General features: G+C 34.0%; 1 protein-coding gene across 1 annotated transcript in view; it reads left to right on the top strand.

Annotated features, from left to right (window-relative positions):
* The window catches only part of syne3 (spectrin repeat containing, nuclear envelope family member 3), a 59941-nt gene that overhangs the window by 11258 nt on the left and 29068 nt on the right, over positions 1-19615 (top strand). The window contains exons 3-7 of the mRNA XM_056476831.1: positions 1023-1195; positions 4801-5110; positions 8161-8316; positions 14189-14533; positions 18122-18258. Coding sequence (XP_056332806.1) covers positions 1023-1195; positions 4801-5110; positions 8161-8316; positions 14189-14533; positions 18122-18258 — 1121 coding nt within the window. The remainder of the gene's footprint in view (positions 1-1022; positions 1196-4800; positions 5111-8160; positions 8317-14188; positions 14534-18121; positions 18259-19615) is intronic.

Here is a 19615-nt window from a genome sequence, read left to right as displayed (position 1 = left end):
AATACTTATCCATCCAAAGAGTTTGTAATGTAGTAAAATGTTTACAAATACAAGTGTAGCCGTTTAGAGCTCATTTCTGGTTAATGATGTCAGAATTTACCGGTATTCTGGAATGGATGTGTGAATGGTCTTTTCCAGAAAAATTCTGCAACATCCTTGCCTGTGTGAACAGCGCTTTTTTGGATGTACTGGTAAAGTCGCTCCGGTAATTTTCAGGATATTTACTGGTTTCACTGTGTGAAAGAGGCTATTATCAGGCAATCAATCTTGGTATGTTTGAGGCTGCGACGGATCCACCAACTGTATCCTTTGTTACCTGAAAAACCGAAGGATGCATTTGAAGGAGCCTTTGATTTTTAATTTATATTTATTTATTTTTATTTATTTATTTACTTTTAATTGATTATATATTTTTTGAATGAGACAGTCTTCGTTGTGGCGTGATGATGCACTGCCCTTCGAATGCATCCTTCGGAGGATGCAGCCTCTGAAATGAGACACAGTTAGAGATACACAGACGCTGGAGCATTTCAAAGCCTCTAGATCAGCTGATCTGTCTGTGAGCTGATGGCCAATCAGCAGTGTTTAGGTGTGCGCTCAACATCGCTCAGTTGTTAACAGGAAATAGACGTTTTTAAAATTTCAGTACCAATTGGTACCCAATTTCATACTTTTGACAACCCTACTGTTAATGGAGCCTTAGTGTACAGAGTTATTGAAAAGACCTATAAATAGTCAGTTTTCAATGTGGTAGGCCAGATTAAATGTTCAAAATGGTCACGTTTAAAAATAATCGCCTGTTAAGTCTGCAAGCATTTGTTGCAGTAATGAACAACCACTGCCAATAAAACAATCTCAGTATTCTTTAAAAGCACTCAAAAAGCTTAAATAATAAAAAAAAATTACAATATTTCGAATTGCCCACGATATCAATATTGTGCATGTTCATTTTAACAATATACTGTATATTGCATTATTGAATATCAGCATATGTCTAATCATGTGTTTTCTCTGTCTTATAGAAAATCCACACCTCAGAGCCTGAAGGTCATGTGAAGATGGACCGAGTGCTTGTGGCTTCTGAAGCACTTCTTCGAAATGGAGATGAAGAGTTGAAGAATCAGACTCATTCCAAACTCAAAGATTTGAAAGCTTTCTGGGATGAGACGTTAACTTACATCATTCACTGTCACAGGTACAGGCTCTGTCATAAATCATACTTAAAAGTGCCTGGCTATTTGCATATGGTTGCATTTGGGATATCACTGTTAATGCTACAATAATTTTACTACAGAAACCGCAGTAAGCAATGATCTTTTGCCTTAATAGATGAAGTGACTTTTGTTATAATGATTTCTTTGTTATTTTTATTTAAAAGTCACATAAAACTTTTGTGTAAATTATTTTGTTCATACAGTATTTGATAAAAAAAATGTGTATATTACATATAAACCCATAATGAATCATAATCAAGAAAAACAAATATTATATATGTAATCAAACATTAGTATTTATCAAAAAAAAGTGCCAAAAGTGGACTGAGTATGTCATTGTGAACAATATGTGATAATGTGCTTCAAATGTATTGTGACTTGATTTTGTAAACCCTATGACATCCGCTTTGTCCCCCCTCCCTTTTTTTCTCTCTTAATTAGATATAATAAAGTAATATTAAAATTTTTTTATGGGAATTTATTTTTTATTATTATTATTATTTTTTTTTTAACCAGAGATTTCCATGACTGTTCCAGTCAGAGAGAGCTACAGACCTTTTTCTTAGAACGCAAAATTCCGCATTATGCTTTGCGTGTATGCGTAAGGAGGATGCATTGAACCTATAAAGAGTCACATTCGGACAGCTTTGAAAAAAATAGTTTTAATCTATTTTACTTGCGCCACCTCCTGGACTGATTATTTAAAAAAAATTGCGATCTAGTGGGATGGAAAACAACTGCTGCGAGGCATTTTTTCCTCGTTGTCTGACACGCAATCCACTAAAAACAGTATTGACGCCCAGTTGACAAACGCTGCTCTGGCTGATGACAATTCTTAACGAACGTTAAGGCCCCGTTTATACTAATACGTTTACCATCCGTCCACACTACACCGGAGTTTTCGAACACCGAAAACGGAGTGTTTTGAAAACGTTGAAGAGGCTGTTTTCATTCTAAAATGCTGCTGCTCCATCTCAGGCCCTGTTTATACTAATACGTTTTAGTTTTAAAACACATACGTTTTGCTACAGTTACGCCATCTGTCCACACTACACCAGAGTTTTCGAGCGCCGAAAACGGAGCTTTTTGAAAATGCTGAAGAGGCCATTTTCATTCTTCAGACTTCGCAAGTTTGATATGGAAAACAGACACCCGAGGACACATCGGGTAAATCTTCAAAGGGAACACAGTGTACTTTATAACCTCACTCACATCATCCTGGCTACGTTGTTTCACTCTCTTAACAGTAAAATGAAAACATGATATAAGGAACTGCCTATTCTCATGTTGATATTAGCAACTTAACAGACAGCAGTAATGTTGAGGCGTCATGTAGCTGCATATTTATATGACCGTCATCTTCACTGTATGCATATTTATAAACAAAACGGAGCCTATAACATAACTGCCTCCTTTCATTTTCATTGAAAATACGAAACATACCTTGTCTCTTCCACTGAATATCAGGTTTAATAATGGCCATTATAAAAGTATAACCTACAATAAGTTTATACATTATAGGAAATAAAGGCAAGCAATCAGTCAACATACAGAATGTACGTGGTTGCATTAATTATTCACTTATCTTTGCGCTCAGCCAAAACACGTTACCTGAGAACAAGTAATAGATTCAAAAGACCAAAGTCAAGGAATATGTCATAAGATATAGGCAACAAGATTAATTCAATATCACGTTTAACAAATATAGTAAGATTGGATCCAGCGGTAGATCTTAGATGAACAGTCCGACGAGCACAGCTCTCATCTGGGTACATATGCTGCTGCGCATGCCAGAGTGTGTGTGTGTGGTCACATGATGTGCGTTTTCAGTGGTGTGGTGTAGACGGAGAGTTGTTCAGAAACGCTGGGTGAAACGCTAGTGTGGACGTGGATCGTTTTCATTCTAAAATGCTGTTTTAAAGGGCACATAGGTTACCCCTTTTTTCATATTTAATATTAGTCTTTTGTGTCCCCAGAATGTGTCTGTAAAGTTTCAGCTCAAAACACCCATGAGATTATTTATTATAGCTGTTTGAAGTTTCTATATTATAGCTGGAAAAAAGTTTTTGCTGTTTTTTTTTGTACTGGCCCTTTAAGGCTAGTCCTCCCCGCCCACCGTTCCCACGTGCCTGTCAGCAATCGCCGCCCTCGGCTGCTTCAGGAAGCAGATCTCACGCAACGTGTGTGAGAAATACTACAGTAAGAACTTTTAACAATCAGTATTTGATGCATTTTTTGTGGCGTTGAAACGATGAGTCACACACAATGTCATTGCAAAGTTCACGCACACACACAGCAAGGACACAAACACAAACCGCAGACACATACATACACACACACACACACACACACACACACACACACACACATAGCGCAGCAGACACACACACACACAGAGAGAGAGAGAGACAGTACGTTAAGCTTTGCACTCGTTTTGCACGCATATGTGACATGATATTGGTAATCTCCACTGTTGTATGGATATCTGTATGTTAATTTACAAAATAAACCTGATTTAACGTCCACAAACCGCGATTGAAGCGTCTTCCTTTATAATTGTTCTGACACGCGGCTGTGCTGATGAAGTGAATCTGAAGTGAATCGCTTTAATTCATTACACACATGCTCTGTTTTAAACCATGTTAAACTTGTAAAACTTACTCTTGATCACATTTGATGATCCAAGCGACACAACAGACCTTTTATTCCCGGTTGCTTTGCGCTCGTCCTCTCTTGTTGAAATGATTATACACATGACTACCGGACATATTAATGCACACAGCTGGCAATCAATATTGGTGGGCGGGGGGGCCGCACTCCTACGTAAAGTTGCGGTCGATCTGAAAACTGATCCAATTGGTTCACCGTTTTTATGTTGTTAAATTTGAAAAAAAAAAGGACTGGGTGTGTTTATTTCACCCCAATATGACAGTTTATACACTATACTTACACACATTTCTGTCCAAACAGCTTGAAAAGTAGATTTTTCACCATAGGTGCCCTTTAAAACTAAAATGTACTAGTGTAAACGGGGCCTAAGAAGCATTCTAAGCACCCTAGCGAAAGTCGCTGGTCACAAGGCGCCTTCCATGCAGCAACGAAGAAAAAGGTCTATATAAATGCATGAAGCTGTAAATTTCTAGTTTATTACAAAAATAAACGTTTTTGTTCTTTATTTTGATGATCATCTTTTTTTCTATCTGTTGACTTTAGTTAACTTGACTATTAGATGTCAGTTAACTCTCATTAGAGTATTAGTAGACTGCTAGGATGTTGTTAGTTGAATAAACTGACATGCAATTGAAGTTCATTTAAAGAGATATTCATGAAAGGTTTAATTGGAAGTGCTCTAGAATTGTAAACAAATGTTAACATAAATCTGATCTAGTTTCACTATAGTGTTTATTTAAATTTAATCATTTGTTTTTGCCATGAAAATAGCTGTTGTTGCTGACAGTGCAATACATTCAAATATATGGTGATTTATGCTGACACAAAGATGCTTATCATCAGCGTAATGTCTAAATGGACCCATCGTTTTATTTCCTCAGTTTATTAGTGTGATCTCTTTCGTGCTCTCTGACAGTCGTATCGAGTGGGTTTGGCTGCACTGGAGTGAGTACCTGAAGGCTCATGAGGAGTTTGGCCTGTGGCTGGAGAAGATGCACCGCTCTTTGGAGCCTCTGCTGGAGATGCAGCTGGGTCTGCAAGAAAAGCTGTGGCAGGTGGATCATCTGCGGGTTCTCCACAGTGACATCCAGGGCCAGGCCCAGTTTCTGGAGAGACTCCTGGATGAGGCCGCAGCTCTGTTCAACCGCACAGAAGACTCCAGTGTGGATGAGCAGACTCAGCAGGGTCTTCAAGAGGCCTACAACCACATTCGAGACCGAGCACAGGTAAACCTGCCTCTCTTCAAACCAACTCAAGTCAAAGATTTTACGCTAGCACTTCATTTGGTTGCACTTTATTTTACAGTATGAGTGCTGTGTGTTTTTCCGGTGTAGTTGCCTAAGAAAAAATTTAATTACAGTATATAAGCCGATAGTCGGCCGTTGGGCTTTGTCAGGCCATTGGTCAGTGTCAGTCCAGCTAGATGGTTTGGTGTGTTCCACAAATCACCTCTTGTCAGGTCGTGTCAGATCCTGTTGGATCGAGTTGGCTCAGCTTTTTAAACCAATCTTTTAACCTCAGTATCTGGATTTATTTGAGGCAAGTCCCAGCTATATTCGATGATTTGGTGTGCGGATCAGAACACACATAAAAAAACAAAATCTTGATTCTATCCACCAGACACTCATTTGCCCGGTCCCACCATGGAGTTCAAATAAGTTGCATGTAAATCTGGATCTGGGCAAGCATAAGAAGACTGATACTTTTCCACATACATATCAACAAGAAGTTGCTGACATAAGCAGTTTGTATCCTACTCATAAACCTATATACATGTCGTGTTTCTGCAGCAATATTAATGGGTCAATTACACTATGGCATTCGTATTCCAGATTAAAGCTCAATTTTACAGCTGAAGCAAAGGCTCTATTTTTGACTCTGGAACACATTGAAAATGCTGAAGAACACAATTTTATTATTTTTTTTTCTGCAGAGTTTCTGCTGGGTCTTAAAGTCTTAATGTCTTAAATCTCAAAATCCAAATTTTAGGCCTTAAAGTCTTAAATCTACTGAAGTATTGTTTTGTAGGTCTTAAATCTTTTTTAAACTGGTCCTAATTTTCTTTTGTTCATGTATTGCTACTCAATCTGGCCATTGACACCCAAACAATAAACAGTACCAATCTCAATAAAACTTAATTTTATTCATTTTTAACTGTATTTATGGTTTAATTATTTTCCTTGCAATAACATTTGTTTAAAAGTGCCCTATGTATTTACTGCTGAGGACACTGACCTGGACAGATTGTTGTGCATAGATTTAGTTTATTATAGTTTTAAACTTTTAAAACATTTGTTATTGTTTTTTATTTTATAGAAAGTTTGTGTTGAAAAAATTAGAGCCTGCTTGTTTTTACACAATATTTAAAATATTTAGCTAAGAAATAAAATCAAAAATATATATTTTTTATTATTATTTTATTATTGTTTTATTAATGTATTAAATTATAATATTTGTTTTTGATAGGGCAAATAAAAATCTTTTTCTATCTGAGCCATTTGCTAAATTCCTTAGCCTTTAGCCCTTTATAAGTCTAAAATTAAATTCCTAACGGTCTTAAAAATGTCTTTTAAAGTCTTAAATTTAACTCAGTGAAACCAAATTCTTGTCTACAAACATTGAATTATTTTAAACTGGAGCATCCCATTATTATTGACGTTTTTATCAAAGCGAATGAACCACAGAGAAATTTTATAATATAGTTTTCTGCTGGATTTCTGGATCTGTTGAACTGTTTGGAAATGAACAAGCCGACAAAGCTGCCAAAACAGCCCTAACAGGAAAGATGAAGGAGTGCAAAATCCCGCCTTCAGATTTAAAGCCATTAATAAAAGGCTACATTTTTGACAAATGGCAAGCAAAATCATTGCTCAAAAAATAAACTTTTTAAAATCCAGCCTGAAATAGGAACAAAATCCAATTTTAACTCAAGACATGATGAGATTGTTTACAGAAGATGCTGTATCAGACACACTAGTTTCACACATGAACATTTACTCAAAGGAGAGGACCCCCCCCCCCCCCCCCCCCCCAAAAAAAATGTCAATATTGCAACAGACACCAAACTGTTAAACATATACCTGTGGAATGCCCAATTTTTTATGTTATCAGACAACAATTTTTATCTGGAGAGACTTTAAATGAAATATTTTTAAATGTGAATCCTTCTAAAATTGTGCAATTTTGATCAAAATTAAACTTTAAAAAGTTTTAGATTTTTATCTTTTATTATTATTATTATTATTTATGTATTTTTTTATCTGGTGTGGTATTTATTGCTGTTGATAAATTTTAATTGTGAGAATATTTTTATAATTATAGAAAAGTGATATGTATAAAATGTGGTAAACTTTGATCTTTTTTGCTATAACAGTAATAGAAGCAGATAAACTCAAAACTCTCTCTCTCCCAATGGGGTATATGGTTAGCTTGTGCTTTGAGGCAACAATAAACTTCCTGTGAAAGGTTTATGTGACTATTTTCAATTACATAAGGTTTCTTTTACAGCATCGATGTGGTAATGTAATTAAAATACAATTGGTTAATTAGACTTAAGCATTCATTTAGTTGTTAAAACTTAAAACGAGATGAAAGACCGTGTAAACTGAGTATGGGCCGGAATAAGATTCTGACGGTATGATAACCTTGGATAACAATATCATGGTTTCACGGTATTGTGCTCACTGCTCTAAAATATATTCTTTTTAAATGTCTGGGTAAAAAACTAAAACTTTTTCACCCTTTGAAAACAATATATTCTATTTTTTAAAAGATTTATGATATTTTGGAGCAGTAAACACGTCAGGCTATATAATTCAAATGAATCGGTGACTTCTGCTGTCTTCATTTGTTTCAAAAACACAGATTTCTTTAAAATTTAGAACGGCATCTTTGAATATTTTTTCTGCTGGATATATTGTTGTCCTAAAAAAATGGAAATAAAAATCTTACACATACCTCAGGAACGGTATTACAGAAAAGTTTCAAAACCTTGACTTTTCCAAACCAAAGTATACCTTGAAAACGGTTAGCGTCCCATGCCTAGTGTAAACGCTATAGCACCGTCAGCAGCAGCTGTCTAGTGCAAACTCTATTGAAAATGCTGGGGTAAAATAAATTCACATATTTTAAAGACATGGTGCAGAAAAATGGAGTTTAATGCAGCGCTTCTTTTTTGGTCTGTGTCAACTTTGTGTTCCAACAAAAAATACTGTTGCTTCAGTGTCCAAAAATGAAACTTTTTGTTTTTTAATCTGAGTGTGTTACTCATTTGCAGGAAAGGTTGACATTGGCGCAGAAAATAGCAGAGGAGCACCAGCAGTACCAAAGCTGTGTTCATAAATTCCAGAGCTGGCTGGTGTCTAAAACAGAGGAAGTGAGTCGTTTCAGTGATCTGGAGGATTCAACACAGAACAGGCTGAAAGCGCTGCAGGTACTGACCTACTTATTTTTGGGGGGAGGGGAGGTCAGACTGGTCAACTGGGGGAAAAAAATCATTCCTGCTTTGGAAGTCAAACTGTGGAAAAGTCATTCCAGTTTAGCAGACTGCTAGCTCATTTAAGCTCTCGTTTTCACTTCAGGCTACTGTATAAACGAGGTTGCGGGAACAAGCTCACTATGTCTGGTATTTTGGAAAATCTACTACTATGTAAACAAAATGTAACCTGCAGAAGTGCACTTAAGGCACTGGTGAATAGGCAAAAAAAATCACTAACAAGGCTTCACATTAACTTTTTTGATCACCAGCCACTGTGGCTAGTAGTTTTCCAACATTACTAGCCACTCGCAATTTTCACTAGCCACAATTTTGTTGTTGGGAAAATATATTTTATATGCATAAAATTAGATTTTGGCATGCTAAAATTACTTGATTTAGATTTTGCGTTATGTCCACATGCCTCCTCATATATTTCATTTGTTGTGTGTTGTGTATGAGCTTGTGTATTGAGCTTTCATAGTGTCGCATTGCAATTCGTTTTTATTTCCCAGAACTTTTCAGTGCTCAACACTAAGGTTTTACCAAATTTTTCTCTAGCCACACCAAAAATAAATAAAGCATTATCCCAAGATCATGCCAAAACAAGCTAAATATTTGTGTATAGACCATTTCAATGTGGTGATGTTGTTGGCCCATGAAAAATAATTGACATTTAAAAAAGAATTATGCGCAGTAGTCTGTCCAGGCTAAAGTTCGGTTAATTATACATAAATGGAGAGTTAATCTCATGTTAATGCAATGTTATTGTACAGGATAATAATTAAACCATATTAACAAAAATAACTATAACTGCCTGTGTCTCACCGTGCACATGATCATCCTCTTATTTGGTATTCACCGGTTTCTTTTGCTCATGCGAAGGTGTTTTTGTCATCTCTCATGCTGGCCCTGGACCACTGGGCAATTCTTATTGAACTCTGATTTTAAGACAGCTACAATTTAAAAAATGATCTTCAACCAGCCAAAGTGGCTAGTGGGAGTGGCTGTCTAACCCACCACAGCTGAAATCTACCTGCATTTGGTGGGTTGGCGAGTGTTAATGTCAAGCCCTGCCTATAGTTATCAATACACTTCCACAGTTGATTGATTGCATTAAGATTTGGGATACAATCTTGTGGATCTTTAAAAGAGGATCTTAGTTCAGAAAATTCTGTCAACAGCCAGCAATATGAAACATTTTGACAGTGTTATTTTTTTTTTGTGGAATAAGATGTTGTATATAAGGCAAAGTATGAATAAACATATTCGTCCATAAAACTTATGAAATTATGGTGTATAGAAATTAATACATTTCTAAAATAGTGGTGTACAGTTAAAGTCAGCATTATTAACCCCCCTGAGTTATTAGCCCACTTGTTTATTTTTTCCCCCAATTTTTGTTTAATGGAGAAGATTTTGTTCAACAGATTTCTTAACATAATAGTTTTAATAACTCATTTCTAATAACTGATTTATTTTATCTTTGCCATGATGACAGTAAATAATATTTGACTGGATATTTTTCAAGACACCTTCTAGTTTAAAGTGACATTTAAAGGCTTAGCTAGGTTAATTAGGTTAACCTGCTTAAAAATATATAGCTTAAAGGGGCTAATAATTTTTACCTTTAAAAGGGTTTTAAACAATTAAAAACTGCTTTTATTCTAGCGGAAATAAAACAAATAAGACTTTCTCCAGAAGAAAAAATATTATCAGGCATACTGTGAAAATTTCTTTGCTCTGTTAAACATCGTTTGAAAAATATTTAAAAAAGAAAAGAAAATAATCAAAGGGGGGCTAATAATTCTGACTTCAACTGTATGTACTCTTAAGTACCTGTAAAATTGACATTTATGACACTTTATTCAGGAGAAATTCTCATTTCAAGAAAACAAATAAAAATCAAATCAAATAAATCAACCCCCCAAAAATGTAAACCAACCATAAAAATAAGGCCAAAGATTTTCAAATTTGGTTAATGTCATTTTGGAAATTTACCACATTTGGTAGACTGGACTTCTGACAGTATTTCCAGATTTTTTTATTTTTCTATGACTTTTACATTTCTCAACACGATATAACTGACTGTTAATGAATAGCATCATTAAACATGTTTCTATTTTCAATAAATGCAAATAAGGTGCAACCAACCCCAAAAAAATGTATGCCAACCATAAAGATAAAGCCAATCATTTTAAAAATTTGGTTAATTTTGGATTGGAAATTTACCACATTTGTGCACTGTGCTTCTGGCAAATTTAGATTTTTTTTTCTATGACTTTTAGATTTCTCAACATGATATAACTGATTCTTAATGAATCAAGTTATTAAACATGTTTCTATTTTCAATTAAATACAAATAAGTTGCAATCAACCAACAAAAACCTATACCAACCATATAAAAAGGCCAGCCATTTTTGAAATTCAGTTGAAGTCATGTTGGAAATTTACCACATCTGGTGCACTATGACTGGACTATGATTTCCTAATTTATGACTTTTAGATTGCTCAACATGATATAATTCACTGTTAATGAATAGTCATTAAACATGTATATATTGTCAATTAAATACAGATAAGTTACAATCAACCCCAAGATAATGTATACCAACCATAAAAATAAGGCCAAAGATTTTTGAAATTCAGTCTTGTTGGAAATTTACCACATGTGGTGCACTGGAATTCTGGCAATTTTTCTGTGTCTTTTAGATTTCTCGACACGATGAGTAGATGAATAGAGTAGATGAATAATGAGAAGAGTCATTAAACGTGTTTCCGTTTTAAATTATATAGAAATAAGGTGCAATAAACCCACAAAAACATGAAGCAACTATAAAAATAAGGCCAAGGATTTTTGAAATTCAGTTAAAGTCACGTTGGAAATTTACCACATGTGGTGCACTGGACCTCTGACAGTATTTCCTGATTTTATTATTATTATTTTTTCCTCTATGACTTTTAGATTTTTCAACACACAAATAGGGTGCAATCAACCCCAAAAATGTCTACCAACCATAAAAATAAGGTCATGGATTTTTGTAATTTGATAAAGGTATGCATAAATGTAATTGAAATCTACAAAAACAGACTCATAACTTTTTTTGGAAAGCATTTTGAATATTTTCTGTACATTACACTGAAAAAAAAACACATTTATGAAAAGCCCAAAACCCCAAATCTCAAAATTGACAGGAGCACAAAAAATTGCCTGAAGTTTCTTACTTTAAATAATGCATTTGTTAGAACTACATAAGCATTTTGTGAGATCTAATGAGGGTGAATAAACATTTAGAATGGTGAACTTTCTTTAAACTTTAATCAAGGTCTAGCGAGTAGTACAGATAAACAGATAAAACACGGTTATTTCTAAACACCTGAAGAATGTGTTAATGTTAAACTCCACTATAATATTCTCCAGTTTCTATTTAATGGTCTCTTGATCAGATTTAATGAGCTGACAACTCAGTCTTTTCAGAGAGCAGTTCACATCCTTGGACTTATCCTTTGTATCCATGGCAACTCTTAACATGCCAAAATGGATCAATAGCTTTATTGTTGTTGACAGGAAGATACTTCATCGTTGCATTTATTCATCTTGTAAAATATTGAAAAACTATATTTTGACTGTTTCTATCCTGTGCAGTTTCTCCCCCAGCCGCAGTCATCTTTGGCTCACTCGTTGGGGGAGTTAGCTGTGATTTTTCTGTAAAGCTGCTTTGAAACTGTATGCATTTTGAAAATTGCTTTGCAAATAAACTGACCTGACTTTCACACTTGATGCTGCTGACATTGTGCTTTTTTAAATGATGTAGATTAGAGTTTGACTAATACAGGAGTTTGGTAATTGATAATTAATAATAATGTAAAATGTAGGACAGAAATGGAAAAAAGATTATATATTATCATTGTATAATCCTTTTATTATTGGCACAGCAAATGAAAATTAGCTATTGGCTAATCAAAATTAGCTATTGGCTAATCAAAATTAGCTATTGGCTAAACCATAATGTTAACGTTTTACATGGTCACTTTAAAAATAAAAATGTTATTTAGAAATTCTTTCTAAATTATTAATTATTAAAAAGAATGTTTTTGATAATTGAATATAATTAAATGTTGTATTATATAGCATGTTAATATAAGATTTTCTTAAATTTGTTTATATTTTCAGTTTTCATTTAGATATTTTTCAAGTTGTTTTATGTGCTTTTATCATTTTATATTTTAGTTATTAATATAAACTTTTTGAGAAATATATTATTATTAAATATATCATATATTATATACAGCACTATATTATAGTATTGTTAATATTATATTATAAAGTTTATTTCTATTTTAAATTAGCTTTGATTTTTATATTTTCACTTTTTTTCTAATATAGTTTTGTGTTTTATTTTTTATTTTTTATCAGTTTTACATTTTAGTATGTTTAGAGCTTTTTTTTAGTTGCCAAACTAACATTTCTCATTTCAAGTTGTTCATCTATATTTTATTTTATTTTATTTTATTTTATTTTATTTTATTTTATTTCTCCTTTGTGTAAAATCTATGTTTTTGACCACTGCATCTCATTCCACTTATCATGCCACATTTAGAAACCATTTTTACAAATACATTATGAAGAATATGACAGGAGTTTGGTAAATGATGATTAATAATAATGTAAAATGTAGGACACAAATGTTAAAATATTTCTATGGGATTATTGTAAAACTCTTGAATTAATAAATGGCACTACAGATGAAAAGAAATTGGCTGTTGGCTATTTTTTGTATGCAGAACCAAATAGAAACTGTAATGTTAATATTATACATGGTCACTCAAAAATAAAAATATTATTTAGAATTTTTTTCAAAATTATTCATTATTAGAATGATTGTGTTGAAAGTTCTATTTTAGTATTGTTAATATAATATTGACTTATTTTTTTAATTTTCAATTTTAATTTAGATATGTTACAAGTAATTTTATGTGCTTTTGTCATTTTGTATTTTAATTATTAATATAAACTTTTGATATATATAATCATATAGTATATAGAGCACTATATTATAGTATTATTAATATAATATTATAGTGTTTATTTCTATTTTAAATTAGCTTTTTTTTAAATATTATATATATTTAATTTAGTTAGTTTAGTTAATTAGTTTGAGTAAGTTTAGAGTATTGTTAGTTCCCAAAATAACATGTTTCATTTCAAGTTGTTCATCAGTTTTTTTTGTTTTTTTTTTTTTTGTTTATTATTTTATTTTATATTTTATTTTTAAGATATATTTTTATTGATTTTTTTTAAATCTCATTAAATATTATATGTTTTATTTTAAAATGTAAAAATTTTATTTTAATTTAATTTTACTTAATTTAATTTTATATTTTTATATATATATATATATATATATATATATATATATATATATATATATATATATATATATATATAATAAGATATAAAATAAAATTAAGTAAAATTTAATTTAAAAATATAATTGTTAATTTTTTTTATTTTATTTAATTTAATTTTACTTTTATTTTATTTTTTAGTTATCTTTGTTTTTTAAATATATTAAGTTAATTTTATTTTACTTAATTTTTTATATATATATTTTTTATATATATTTTAATTATATTTTACTTGATTTTGTTTCATTTTATTTTATATTTTATACTATGTTTTATTTTTTATTATTTCATTTTATTTCTGCTCTGTGTAAACCTCCATGTTTATGATCACAGCCTCAAATTCCACTTCTACTTTTTTTTTTTTAACAAACACATTATAAGTGAGAAATTAATCCTAAATAATGACTTTTCTCTCCTTCAGGATCTGGATGCTAGTATAGCCAAAGAAGAGCTGACTCTCCAGCACATTGAAAAGCTGTCAAAGGCGGTGAAGGCCAACACGTCTCCAGCAGGAGCGGAGAAGATCACACAGGAGATGGAGGAGCTAAGACTGGCCTGGCAGAGGCTCCGACAGACACTGCTGGAGCTTCAAGAAGAGCTCCAGATCACGCTGGACTCTGAGAGCGAGTATTCAGAGCGCTGTAAAGAGCTGTGGGCAGATCTGGCGAAGCTTCGAACCCTCGTCCAGAAGCTCAGCGGTGAACTGGAGAGCAGAGATGGAGAACGCACTGAGGAACACATGGTTGCTCAATGGAAGATGCATACGGTTAGCACTTTCTTTTTCGTTTTTAATACTAGAAGATTCTCCAAACTGTTCTTTATTGCAAATCTTTTTATCCATATGTCAGGTTTTATCAGATTGTGTCTGTTTCAATTCTGTGAGAAAGCTTTTTTTTTTAATTCAGTTAAATCTTTTGAGTAGATTTTTAACAGGACTTACCCAAATGCAGTTATATACAGGGTGTCCGCTGGGTCTTAAAGTATTTAAAAAGCCTTAAATGCTTTTTTACAAGGTATTAAATATTGTATCATTTTTGATTATACAATGTATGCTAACTTAGAAGCATGCAAATTTATCCTGAAGTTTGCCTGAATTTGGCATCACACTGCTTTGTTTACTGCAGTAACCAAGGCATCAATGTTATTTCTGCATTCTATAGGCACTTCCTGCTGGATTTGCATTTTTATTTAGTACATGATTAATGTTTTAGTTTGGGATTAGTTTCTTACAATCAGTATTCAGTACATATATACTTTGTTAAGTTAAAATGATGCCAATGTTACCGGTTGAAACCTAAAGTAGCGATGAGGCTTCAAAATGTATGGAAGACTCTTAAAAAAGGTCTTAAAGGGTATTGAATTTCATTCTCTGATTCCTGTATACACCTTGATATAGCATGTTAAAAATCAAGTAGCGAGTCAAATAGTATGTGCAAATTCTCAGTATTCTATTAAAAGAACTACTATTGTAGTCCATGAAAGGATAGAGATTATTTTAAATTAGGAGTGAAGTGACTCAACTGACTCTGGTAGGTCATATAAAAATAGCAACATCCGTATATAAAGAAACATACCTTTTTAATGGGGGACAAGTATGCTCAAATTCAAATGTAAGACTTCTTTGGGAAGTAGGGGATTTTAGATGCTACTTTAAGGGCCTTTCATAAAGTGTGCTCAAATTCTATGTCGTCTTCTGTATTAATTCATATTTTGCAATCAAGTTCTATGTTTTGTCTGCTCAAGTATGGTATTTCAAATGGAAATGCACAGCAAGTGCACACAAATAGGAAATGACATAGTCAATACACTTGATTTTTACATACATGTCTAAAGCGTAGAGAGTTAAAGAGTTTGCCATTGGTGCCGACAACATTTTAACTTTTGGGAACGGTCTGGATGCAGAAACGATGAATTCTCAGACATATGCAGGCTGAGCTGCATGCAATTCATTTAATGTGCACACCTAACCCTACCCCTCACAGTGACATCACTAGCTCCATATATATGGAAGTCTGCAGTTAGATGCTATTGCAACTTTTCTGAATGCCAGAAGTGTGCCATGACGAGAACCAACCACTCAGCTTTACTCTTTGTTTGTATTATACACATTTCAGTAATAACTGTAGACTAAAAGACGCAGAGCACCCAAACACTACAACACTTTATACATTTCTCTATAAATAAAACTTGGATCAAAGCTACAGCAAGGCTTTGTCAGTAATGGTTGCTCAGAGAACTGATGGTTGCTTGTCCATAATGGCGGCGTGACTCGGCTGACGGCTGTTTTCCTTATGGTTTTATATACGATTTTATTGAAAACAAATAACAAGTTTTCAATAACATCAATACCATTTAACATTCATCATAATATCAATGCAACTACAGGATGGGACATTTATATGGACACACCTTAATAAAATGGGAATGGTTGGTGATATAAACGTCTTGTTTGTAGCACATTAGTTTATGTGAGGGGGCTTGTAAATAACTCATGAAAGAGTAAAGTTACGTTTAAAACCAAACACACCATTGTTTTTCTTGTAAAATTCCCAATAAGTTTATTAAGGTGTGTTCATATAAAGGGCCCACCCTGTATAATTTTCTCACCTTGAAAAGTTATGGATATAGTAGTAGTGAAGTGACTAAACTGACATGAGTAGGTCATGTGTTAATGACAACCTGGCGGATGTACGCTCGAATTCCATTCATACTACTCGCATACATACTATTTAAAAGGTTGGGAAGTATGTTAAAATTTAAAGGTTGGATCTACTCAAGCAGTATGCAATTTCAGATGCAGCTTTAGAGTCTTAAGCAAAAAAGATAATTAACATTATATTCATTAATTCATTTTCTTTTCGGCTTAGTCCCTTTATTAATCCGGGGTCGCCACAGCGGAATGAACCGCCAACTTATCCAGCACATGTTTAACGCAGCGGATGCCCTTCCAGCAGCAACCTATCTCTGGGAAACATCCATCCACACTCACTCACACTCATACACTACGGACAATTTCGCCTACCCAATTCACCTGTACCGCATGTCTTTAGACTTTGAGGGAAACTGGAGCACCCGGAGGAAACCCATGTGAGTGCAGGGAGAACATCCAATCTCCACACAGAAACACCAACTGACCCAGCTGAGGCTCGAATCAGCGACCTTCTTCCTTCTTGCTGTAAGGCGACAGCACTACCTACTGCGCCACTGCGTCACCCCTAACATCATATTATTTAACTAAACATTTTCACCTTAAACATAACCATTGAAGCTAGCAAAGTGCTAAACACAAGCAAACAAACAAGTACTCTCTCTTTCACCACTCCCAAATACTTCTACTGTCTGGTTGTAAGACACATAGTTGGAGTCTCGACATAGTTTTGTGACAGCGTATGATACCTGTGATGATGTAGGCAGTGCCTTAGGTAAATTCCTGTGTGGGGAGAGACAGTCATTTGAGATGTAGTGGTAAAAAAGAGTTCTGTGGTGTGAAATACCTCCAAAATGATGGACATGGGCAGATTCACTATGCAGTCTGTTTGTATGTAATTTAATGTTTAAAATAGTGTATAATTGATTATGTATAGGGCAATGCGGTGGCGCAGTAGGTAGTGCAGTCGCCTAACAATAAGAAGGTCACTGGTTCGAGCCTCGGCTGGATCAGGTGTATCTGTGCATGTTCTCCCCGCGTTTGCGTGGGTTTCCTCCGGGTGCTTCGGTTTCCCCCACAGTCCATAGACATGTGGTACAGGTGAATTGGGTAAGCTAAACTGTCCGTAATGTATGTGTGTGAATGAGAGTGTATGAATGTGTTTCTCAGTAATGGGTTGCAGCTGGAAGGGCATCCGCTGCGTAAAAGCTGGCGGTTCATTCCACTGTGGTGACCCCAGATTAATAAAGGGACTAAGCCGAAAAGAAAATGAATGAATAATGAATGATTAATGTATAATTAAATGTTTAAGATTACATAAAATAGGACTAAACAGTGACTTTCAAAACTAAGGAAACTGCAGGTTGTTCCCTAGCTTTGCTCTCCATTGTGTATAGCTACCCATATGCCACATCCTTCGCAATTAAACATTTCTTGAAAAACACCCAATCTATTTTAGATGCCATTCGAAACCCAATGTTTTCACGTCAGTCCACCAGGAGTAACTAATTGGACCGAGTTTGCTGTTAGCAGTGGGGGGGAGGAAAACCAATAAGGATGAAAACCTGTTTCAGATCAGTCAGAGCTGTCTGGACCCCATGCAGAGACGTTCAGCATTAAAACCCGGCTTGAATGAGCTCCCCTCGAGCTCACGCTATGTGTGCGTGTACTAATTTCATTGATTATATCTCAACGTCCATATTCCAGGGTGTGCGCAACAAGCTCATCGCAGAGGAGCCCAGTGTGGAAGAGTTGAAATCCCGGTTGAAAGAGCTTTTCCGATTCCCACAAGACTCCAAAAGTCTTTCTGATGAGGTGCTGGCAGTGGTGAAGGAGTACCAGAGGTGAGCGGCAAACACAACCGCACACAGACACACACGGTAAAGGCCCGAGGCTAACGAGGAACGAGGCCAGGAGAAATTCTTTGATGGATATTTTATTAATCATTAGCTATTGATATTGTCGTTGGCAAACATTCCGTCATGCAGACTACAGAGTTGTCAAATGTAGCGATGTTTCAATAAGTATTGACACTGAAATATTTTGAAATGATGCAATATTGAGCTGTTTGTGTGTCCTTTTCTCTCAGTACACAAATGCCGAGTTTTCTTTAGCATGTTCTTGTGATTTACTGCATAAATATACAGTACGTCAAATAATGTCAAAACAAATTACCAGTTTTTAAAACGAGGTCAATTGTGAAAGTGAACGTGACTGCAAACAGCTGAAGATGAAAATTCCTAAAGTGATAGCAGTAGTTAACATTAAAGTATGGTTTACCCAAAACTTCTGTCATCATTTATTCAGCCAAGATATAATGAAGAATGTTGGGAAAACAGCCATTGATTTATTTTTTTTTTGTTGTTGCTTCTGTAAAACACAATGGTTGTTTTTGTTCCAGTATTTAAAAAAAAATATATTGTTTTGAGAAGAAAGAAATTCATAAATGTTTAGAACCACTTGATTGTGAGCAAATGATGAGGAAGTTTTAATTTTGGGCTGAGCTCTCTCTTAAATAAAAAAACAATCAAATATTGGTTGTATTTTTTTTATTTTTATTATTATTACTGACCATTTACTTTTCTTCTATAATAATTTCTTAACTTTATATATGTTAAGTTAGTAGCCTTAGATTTATGCAGACAATTTTGACTGTAAACCATTTTTATTAAAACAATGTATATTTTTAAACATTTATTCAGAAATATTCTTAAGAGAAATGTTAAAAATTGTTGCTCCTGGAATAATTGTAGAATACTTGTCATTGACTAAATTGAATGCTCTTATATGTTTTTTTTTGTATAGTGCTTGTTTATTAAGAAGCTGTTAGGGTTGTAAATTATGTATTAAATATATATTACTAATGTTGCAATAAATATAACCAATGCTGCTGATACGGTGTTAAAGCATAAATTAATAGCAATAATAATAATAATAAACTTAATTAAACGTTTAAAGCACTGGTGGGAGGCGTGTGTTGGCACAAAGCTGCAGGCCCAGTGCCTTAGTGTCCTACCAGTGACGATACTCATGTGATATTGCGTTTATACAACAGTTCAACGGCATAATTGTGTATATAAATAAGAAAGTCAAACACGGAGAGTCTCAAAAATCCTTTTGTAGGAGGAACTACTTTATTCTGCCATTCATTCACATCTGCAGCTGACCGTCAGAACAGCAAAAGCCGTTACTAATTCACCA

The sequence above is a fragment of the Danio aesculapii genome, chromosome 17 (genome assembly GCF_903798145.1).
Source record: "Danio aesculapii chromosome 17, fDanAes4.1, whole genome shotgun sequence".
Classification (NCBI taxonomy): Eukaryota; Metazoa; Chordata; class Actinopteri; order Cypriniformes; family Danionidae; genus Danio; species Danio aesculapii.
The sequence above is the reverse complement of the archived record's forward strand: the minus strand, read 5'-3'. Positions and strand labels throughout refer to the sequence as shown.